A 9,561-nucleotide genomic window follows, 5' to 3' on the forward strand; every position below is an offset into this window, starting at 1 on the left:
CCTGGACTGCCGTCCGGTAAGATGTGAGGAGGGCAAAAAAAATGAAGAAACACACACACACACCAATTTTGGAGATTCCATTTGCTATGATCCTGAGAGTAAAAACAGTATGACTATAAAGCCACTGTGCCAAGAAGGCCGTCTGTGTGGCGCGGGTGAAGCTAACAGAGCCTGGGCTGTGGGTGCACCTACTGCAGATGAGTCATGCCAACACTTAACCAGCGTCTCCTCCAATGCCCACTCCCTGGCTTCTGTATGAGCTCAACAACACTTCTCTTTCTCCCAGCCAACAATAAAGTCACATCAGATAAAGTTCATTTACAAAAGGTAGGCTATGTTTATTAGGAGTCCCAAGCAGCTGACTCAAGGCACAGACACCCTGTGCCTCCACTTCAGCCTAGTCCTGTGGTGGAGACCAAGACCAGCACAAGAGCCTCTGGGCTCCTTCACAGGTTTACAAGTTTCTCGTTGAGGGCAATCTGTGACTGGGTGAGGTTGGCCAGGTAGGTCACCATCAGCAGGTCCTGAAAGACAAATGAAAACAGTGAATGGAACGGGGACAGAAGTCTGGTGCTGGCCGCTCCACTGTGGACACTGGCTGTGCAGAGTCCTGAACAAATGCCAGCTGGGGCAGACTGGGCAGGGTTAAAGGTGGAAGCCAGGAAGGGGATGTGCACAAACACCATCCTCTCTACTGATGCTTGTAGTACCGGGGATGGAGCGGAGACTTGTCAAGTATGGGTGGGAGTGTCCTGTGAACGCAGGTGGGGAACTAGGATTGTCTGTTACCATGGGCTTTAGCAAGTCTTCTACCTGAGTCTAGTTAACAGGTCATGGCAATACCAGTACTTTAGACAACCACTCAGGGGAGGAGACCCCCTGGACACGCTGGACTGCACTGCAGCCTTCTGTCTACCCAACTTCCATGTCCAGCCATGACTCACATTGATGTTGCTGTTGAGCATGGTCTCAAAGTCATCAGGAACGATCTTGGGTACTTGGTTAACCAGGCTCATCAAGAAGCGGCCCACAGTGTTGTCAGCAGACACTTTTCCAGACTGAGCACAAAACAAGAGACTTGGTGAGGCAATGTTAGGGACTGCCATGTCGCCAGCAAGCCCACAGGCTATCAGCCTCCCTGCTTCTCCTCCCCACGTCTCACCAGCACATCCTCAGCATACTGCAGCACAGTGCTCAGAGCATCCTGGATGCGAGCTGAGGCCCCTCCTACTTGCTGTAGGTCACTTGAGAGCCCAATCACCCGGTTGGGGCTAAAACATGTCTTCATGATGAGGTCGACTGTGGGAGTGCAGAGAAATCTTAGTCATAGCAAGAGGAAAGAGGTCGTTAACCACCTACTAACTCTCTCCACCCACTCTGGACACAGTCAGCTCCCCAAAATCCTGGGTTTCCACGCACTGACTTTTCTTTCTTTGGAGAGCTCAGCAACTCCACCTGGGTTGTTAACTACTGATGCTGGCCTCTTATGGAGATTATGTGGCCTGTGGTACTGACAATGTCCTATCCTGAACAATCCTCAACTTCTGTCAGCATGAACCTTGAACAGTGTTCTGTAAGCTACCCAAGCCCTCCCCCTCTTGAACTAGCCTGGGGTCTCCAGGTGTGCAGAGCGGGGGAAGGAAACTCACCGCCAATGCGTTCGGTGTCATAGTATGCGTACTTCACTGTGAGAGGTGTGAACATCACTCCCATGGTCCTCCCAGGGACACCCATTAATGTGCTGGGGAAAGAGAAGAAAGGGTAACCAGATGCCCTTGGGAGTAGTTTCCATGTCCAGACTAGGCTAGAAAGCATCACAGTCTCAAGGGCAACACCGTCCAGTTGAGAAGGCCAAGACTGTCCCAGAAACATCTTGAGAATAAACTTTTCTTATCCTTTTCGGCCTTGCCCCTTAGAGGATGACTTCATATTCCATAATGCCAGTAATGAGGACAGGACTCTGGATGCTCCTGGCAGCCTAGACACCCATCTTTAGGGAAAACAGACACACTGGAGCAATCTTTTTCTGGGCCTGAACCTCTCATTACCACTAAAAGACCAAACTGATTCATGCCCCAAACCACTGGAGTGGGCGCTAGAAGTAACTTCACTAAAGTTGTGTTTACTATTTCAACTCTGTATTTTCATATGGATTTTGAGAGGCTGAATTTGTAGAGACTAAAAAGGGGGTAAAGGGGAGGGCTCAGTGCCTATCAACAGGCTCAAGCTGTAGTGATAACTCTTCCTTCCTCACTGCTAAAGCCTTCCCAGCAAGCCCTGACAAATGACATTGTAGCTGCCAGCAAGTTCTGTGTCAACACTGCAATGTTATTGTCTAAAAGTATACTGAATCCCAGCTTAAAAGGTGTGCTTAAACAAGGCCAGCATTCTCTAGCTTATAAATACTGTGCTAGATTCTAGGAATAATGAATGTGCTGGTTAGGGCTTTTTAATATAAAATTTAAAAATTATTACTATCTATTTGACATAAACTAGGGTCATCTGGAAAAGAGCCTCATTTTTTTTTCTTCACTAGACCAGCCTTAGGCAAGACTGTGTGGAATTTTCTGGATTTAAGATTGATGTAGGTGGTGGTGGTCCTGGGTGGTAGGAGAAAGCAACCTGAACAAGCTAGGGGAACAAGGGAGCAGACAGCATTACTCTGTGGTTCTGCTTCAGGTGCCTGCCCTGTCTTCCGTCAATGACAGATGTCACCTGTAGGGTGAAATAAGCCCCTTCCCTCCCAAGTTGGCTTTGGTCAGTGTTTATTACAGCCACAGAAAGCAAACTAAGATAATGAAAACTAAAGGCACTACCATGAGGAGTGGTCACAGACAACAAGTGCCCCAGTTTACCTAGGACCAGCGAGTATAAATTACGGGGTCAGACTTTGCTTCTGAACCTTCTCTAATGACAGCTGTCAAAGGAGGACTGAAGTTCTTGAGGAGACAACGAGCTACAGAGTGAGACCCGAGTGGGGCAGGAGTGGGGTGTCATCCAGGCACAGCGGGTCACCTGAAATGCCCCTATTGCCCAGGACTCACCTGACATAAGCCTTGATGCTCATGCGCCCATTCTGGAGACCTGTGTCCACAGTGAGGTGGATGGGGTTTGGGGCCTCCCGGCTGTAGTACTCATGGATCAGCACGGAATGTTCTGTGATGTCATGGCCTGTCGCATACCTGGAAAACAGCAGTTATAGATGCACGGCACCTGATGCCAATACAGAATACAATAGTGGCAGGGATGTCTCTGGGGTCCCGACACTATGTCAGCAGTAATTAACAGTGTCAAACAAACTTTGCAATAACAAAAGCTATAACTTAAAATAAATATTCTTGACTTTATAGGATCAGAATTATCATCAAAATACTGAATTTATAGGCTCAAGGTTATATGCTTTGAATACTGTATCTCTGAAAGGTGAGACAAGATCTAATCTGATGACAAACAAGACTGCCCCTCAATAAAGACTTTTCCATCCACCTACCCGCCTCAACTTACCAGCCTAGGATGAGCTCATTTGGGGAGACTTTTTTGTGCAATTCATACATATTCTTAGCAAACTCCATGTCAACAGCCACCTAAGAGAAAAGGCAGGAGAGGACATTAAAAAGCTAGTACACACCAAAACTGACTAGAAAGAACGATCACTCCAGCTGATGAAGAAGCCCAGGGTGTGGACAGGGGAAGCTGTGCTTTGCCTGCAGCTCAGGTTACAGACACAGCACAGCGGGGCCTTGAGGGCAGCCAGCAGATGAATGCTAGAAACTGCACAGGGGCTGCTGAAATCCACTCAACTCACTTCATCTTCTGACTCGTTGTGTGGCACTGAAAAGCAGTTGGTGACCTCCACTGAGTGCTTGTCAACAGTTCCTGGAAAAGAGAGAATGGCCAGGCGTTACAAAATCCTGGGGTCCCACAGCGTATGACTACCTTTTTTTCTATTTTTGTTTTGTTTTTGGAGCTAGGATCCTTTGTAACCACAAATGAATGAGAACTCCTGACTCCTGAGTCTCATGTCTCCAGCATCCAAGTGCTAGGATTCCTGGTGTGCCCCCCACGCCTGGTTTATGCGGTGGTGAGGACTGAAATCAGTGCTTCATGTGTAGTCGGCAGGTGCTCTATCGCTCTATCAACTAAAGGGCTACCTCCAGCTCCCAATTCTGAAATGCTTTTAGAGGTCTCCTCAAAGTCAACAAACATCAAGCTAATAATTAGTGCCCAGCTCAGCATAAACAGAATCAGCATCTCTAGAGAACTCAAACTCTTCCTCCTATCACCAAGGAAGGTCTCCCTTGGCTGCTATTGTCCACTCTCAGCCCTTCCCCGGAATACTCACTCTTCACTCTCTAGAGCAGTGCTTCTCAAACTTCCTAGAGCTGCGACTGTCATGTTGTGGTGACCCATAAAATTATTTCATTGCTACTTCACAACTGTAATTTTGCTACTGTTATGAAACGTAATATAAATATCTGTTTTTTGATGGCCTTTGGTGACCCCTATGAAAGCGATGTTCAACCCCTAAAGGGGCCCCACTGCTCTAGGGTTTCTCCCTGTATGTTGGCCTGCACAGCTCGCTGAGACGACTGCCAATAGATCAGTCTAATGTCACTGTAAACACAGCTTTCAGGGCATTACCTGGACCTCCTTTTAGAGCAGCCAGCCCATCTGTCACCTCTCTACCTGTGAGTCTACCACAGACATCAGTTCCTGGGTCTCTCACTGAGCCATGGACCCCAACGTCACTGTCTTCTAATGTACTGGCACCTTCCCCCAAGCTCCCCACCCCTACTGTAACACGTCCCTGCTAGTGGTTTGGTCTGGCATGAACTATGTATGTTCTTAAACCTATGGGCTCACACCCTCTCACAGGACCACTCATCAGCATCTGACTGTCACGACTACTTTCTCCATTTCAGAGCCTCAGGTCCCTTAGTTCTCCATGGCACCAGACTCTTCTAGTTTTCTCTCTTCCTAATCTGTTGGCTCCACATTCTTAGTTTTCCTAGTTTTTGATCTATGTTCCTTTTCTAGGTCAAGTCCTGACCCAGAAACATTTCATCTGATAAATGTTTACTTGTCCAATCTCTTATGCATTATTTTTTACCTTTTTTTCCTACAAAGGCAGAGTTGAGTAGCTGTGACATACTGCACACAAAGGTAAAAGTATTTCTCAACTTATTATTATTTTTTTTAACACCGCCAATCCCTGTGAGGTGATTCCGTCCGCCTTTATGACTTCAGTTACTTCTTGGCTCCTGGTGGCCGACACATGCTTGCCCACATCTCTTTACATTCTTTCCGTTTACTGTTATATACTGTCTTTCTTTTACATCAATTGATTGTGGGTGTGCACGGGCAACTGCTCGCCTGTGGAGCTCAGAGGACAATCTGCAGGAGTTCGTTTCCTCCTTCCACCACGTGGGTTCCATGAATTAAAAGAAGGTCAGGCTTGTGAACCATCTCGGCAGCCTTTCTCACTCATTTTCAACTTAACAAATCCACCGCCACACTCAATGGTATCTCAGAAGGAATACGTATCAAGCCCAAGTCCAACTCTATTTCCTTTCTTTTGTGCACAGCTGAAGGCCTAGAAATCACCCTCTGAAGCTGCACTTCTGGTCATGCTACGTCCTGCCATCTCTACTTCCAAGCTCTCGATTCTCCGTCCCTCTGTGGCCCCACTTCTCAAGTGCTGTCTCTTTACTGCGCCGCCCTCAATCTGTCGTCAGGCCCAGCTCAGGTCTACCCTCCACAAAGCAACCACACTCTCATTTCTCCATCTTCAGGTTTTGGAGTGAGTACTGCTCAAGAGCCCCCTGCCGCAGAGGCAGGTGTCCAGAACCAGAACCACCGAGGGCGTCCCCTCCTGCCACCCTCTCATGAGTGGGACATGCTGACCTCTTCAAACAGTGGACTTACCAAGAGCTGTCTTTTTAAAATTTTGTTTCATTTTTAAATTAAAAAAAATGTTTTGTTTCTCAACTGTGATACATTTTAGAACTATTACATAAGGTGAAAACAAATTTCTCAGTTTTCAAATTCCTGGCATGTTATTTTTTGAGGTTCAGGGATTAAAAACTTAGTATTCCCAAAAATTTCAAAATTATATTTAAAACATAATCTTTATGCTCTATAATTTGAATAGTTAAAGTTTTTGTTTAAAGGATAAAGAACACTGAACTTAGTAGTGCTTACAAAGAACTATACCCTATGGGTATATTCACTAAAAATAATTTAAAGTCAGGTCTTACTGTAAAATAGAAAATTGTAAAGTCAAGTCTTGGTTCCTTGGGAAACACACATGGGCACCATCCACTGAAGGACTGACTTCACCCTGAAAATGTGTCATGCCTTGCCAGGAACTTTCGCATCTTCTCCGTGAGTCCTTCACAACCTTTTGAAACAGTTATGTCTCAGTGTTTCCACAGGACGTCATACTAGCAGAGAATCATCACATCTACAGTACAGGGACTGTTTCTGCCTTGAGTTTAAGGCTGTAACAGTGTTCCTTTGATTGACTTTGAATTCTAAGTTTTATGGTACATGAGAGTCACCAATGATTTCACTTAGCCAAACAAAGTCTTTTACAAATTAATGTCAACCCCAAAGTCTCAGTTCCTACCAAGCACATATCGCTTCATTTGTTTTTCCATCAACAACTCAACTGTTTTGTAGCGGTGGGAGCACCGAGCAAGATTCAATCTGACGGAGTATTCAGAGACTACAGCTGCCTTTCTAAGACAAAGGGGGTACAACATAAGTTTTGGTAGACAATGATTCCTCCATGTAAACAGCTCCACAGACTGGAAATTAGATCGCATACTCTGTCAAGAGGCAAGTCACTGATGCAAACATTTTGGTTACAGACGCTCACAGTATGGCAGTTCCAGAAAACGAACACACCACAAGAGGTTAAAAATAGAGGGAAGTCAGGATTATAGTTGTGGAACTGAACTGAAATGATGGAGAGCACAGAAGATACTTGTGAAGAAGAAAATGCAAGTGTGTTTTGATGAGAGACAATGTATCAACTCTTAAGTTTCTGTAAACGGCTACACTGTCAAAGAAATGTATGGTGTGCTAGTCTGGCCTCCTGTGTAGTAGAGGGCGACCAACAGCTGCTGTACCTGAGGTGTGCCAATCATCACTTGCTTTCTGTAATAATTTCATTCTCACGAAAACAGTCTGCTAAAAAAGTCCCCGACAGGCCAGGCGATGATAGCACAGGCCTTTAATCCCAGCACTCGGGAGGCAGACAGATCTCTGTGAGTTCGAGGCCAGCCTGGTCTACAGAGCGAGTTCCAGGACAGGCCCCAAAGCTACAGAGAAACCCTGTTTTGACCAATCCCCCAACCCCCATTCCCCAAGAAATCCCCGAAAGAACCAGATCTTTGGTGATTTGTCCCAAGACAGAAAACTAATAATTGCTAGAGTTTGACTTGTCCGCTTTGAAGCAATTGAATGGTCTTCCACAGTACAGGAACTGCTACAAGATCACTAAGAAATAAATGATGGACATAACTAGAGAGGAAGGCCAGTGTTTAAGAGCGGTTACTAAGGCAGAGTGCAAGCAAGTCCCCAGAGAGAGAGAGAGAGAGAGAGAGAGAGAGAGAGAGAGAGAGAGAGAGAGAAATGTACTCAGCAGTCTTCAGTGCTTTTCCGTTTACAAACCACTTTAACATAAACTATCTACGTCCCCAAATCTGTAACACAGGCAAAGACAAGATCACTCTTCATTTTCAGGTTGCTTGTAAACAGGTCATACTACTGTTTGCGTCCACATGGAAAATCAGAGGAGCGTGAGGTGGGGGCAGGAACTTGGGCCTGAGCAGATACAGCTTTTAATCCACGAGAAACTAGTATGAGGGAGGTCCTTGGGACTGAGTGGCTGTCTTAAAAGTTCAGGAATGCAAATTATTACATATCCGGAAACAGTTCTGAACAAACCTGGTTTACTTGTTGAACTGGGGGAAACTTTTGACACATCCTCTTCTCATACATGGGTGGTGGGTACGTGTGTGTGTGTGTGTGTGTTGGTCAGCGGATAAGGGGGAAAATGTGTGTATTGTGCTTAAGAGTCAAGAGCGTTTAACTTCTTGTTGGCATTTGAGCTCATTTTTGGCAACAAGCACTCTCCGTACTTCGCTGATAGGAATATAAAATAACACACTACTCAATAGCTCATACCTACTCCTTGGACATTTCTGTCGCTCAACATAACAGCGATTCGGCAGGATTCAAGTCACTTGGGAAGGCAAGTGACATCAAGAAGGTGCAAAAGAGAAACAGGTTAAGAGTTCAATAGCGATGGGACGAGAGAGATGAACGGGAAGAAAATAATTCCTTTCTCCAGCACTCACCCAGCAGGGTGCCGATAACCCGGGCAGCTCCCTCGTTGCGTCGCTCGTAGCTGTCCACGATGGAGGCCAAAATGACCGGGTGCAATCTGACCACGCGGCCGCCGGGGAAAGGCCCCGGGAGGGCGGGCCCGGGCTGTGAAGGCGCCGGCGTCTGCGCAGGAGCTGGCGCGGAGGCCGGGGTCTGGCCCGGAGCGGCAGGCGTAGCGGCCGCAGGGTCGGAGGACGAGGCGGGTGCCGGGGCCGCAGCGGGTGTCGCAGCCGTTGCCGGAGCCGGCGTGGGCGCTGTCGGGGCGGAAGCCGGGGCTGCGGCGGCAGCCGGCGCCGGGGTTGCGGCCGCAGTGGCAGCAGGGACACTCGCCGGTATGGCCGGGGATGCCATCTTGCGGAGAAAGAAGGAGCCCAGAACGGAAGGGCGTGAGCCGGACAGTATTGGGAACCTGGTTGGCTGAATTTGTACCACGTGAATCCGCTCTGGATGACTATTGGGCACTGAAATTCCGGCTGGTTGTAATTTTAGTGAGCTCTGTGCGCATCTAATTTCCGTCCGATGCACACTCAGTGAGGAGCAGGCCAAAGTAGTTCCTAGTAACTTTGGGAGCGACTGAGGCGTGTGTGTTGTGGGGTGGGTGGAGAGAAACAACTAGCAATCTACACAGTTGCCACCAGATGGCGGTACAGATTAGCGTAAAGGTCACAATTCTTTTGGCCTTAAATTGGATATTAAAAGTCAAAGTGATCTTTAAAGGGGCCTTTCTCTGTGTCTCTGTCTCTCTCTCCCTCCTTCCCTTTCTCTCTTCTTTCCTCTCTCTCTCTCTCTCTCTGTCTCTCTCTGTCTCTCTCTCTCTCTCTCTGTCTCTCTCTCTCTGACACACACACACACACACAGTTTCCCTTTTCTCTTCCTCCTTCTTTTCCTCCCTCCTCTCCCTTCCTCCCTTCTTTCTCTTTCTTTTTTCTTTCTTTCTCGCTGTTTCTTTCTTCTTTAATTCCCTCCCTCTGTCCCTCCCTCCCTCTGTCCCTCTCTCCCTATGTCCCTCCCTCTGTCCCTCCCTCTGTCCCCCCCTCTGTCCCTCCCTCCCTCTGTCCCTCCCTCCGTCCCTCCCTCCGTCCCTCCTCCGTCCCTCCCTCTGTCCCTCCCTCTGTCCCTCCCTCTGTCCCTCCCTCTGTTCCTCCCTCTGTTCCTCTCTCTGTCCCT

At 47.6% G+C, this 9,561-nt stretch overlaps 1 protein-coding gene across 1 annotated transcript; it reads right to left on the reverse strand.

The window, feature by feature from the left end:
• Window positions 1–313: 313 nt before the first annotated feature.
• Window positions 314–8,771, reverse strand: Eif3f (eukaryotic translation initiation factor 3 subunit F). Its single transcript, XM_057779502.1, has 8 exons — window positions 8,367–8,771; window positions 3,806–3,876; window positions 3,505–3,584; window positions 3,045–3,182; window positions 1,650–1,741; window positions 1,163–1,299; window positions 945–1,058; window positions 314–524 (listed from the first exon to the last, which is right to left on the reverse strand). Exons 1-8 carry the CDS (start codon window positions 8,743–8,745, stop codon window positions 447–449), a joined length of 1,089 nt encoding a protein of 362 aa, XP_057635485.1. The 5' UTR covers window positions 8,746–8,771; the 3' UTR covers window positions 314–446.
• Window positions 8,772–9,561: the final 790 nt, after the last annotated feature.

The sequence above is a fragment of the Chionomys nivalis genome, chromosome 8 (genome assembly GCF_950005125.1).
Source record: "Chionomys nivalis chromosome 8, mChiNiv1.1, whole genome shotgun sequence".
Classification (NCBI taxonomy): domain Eukaryota; kingdom Metazoa; phylum Chordata; class Mammalia; order Rodentia; family Cricetidae; genus Chionomys; species Chionomys nivalis.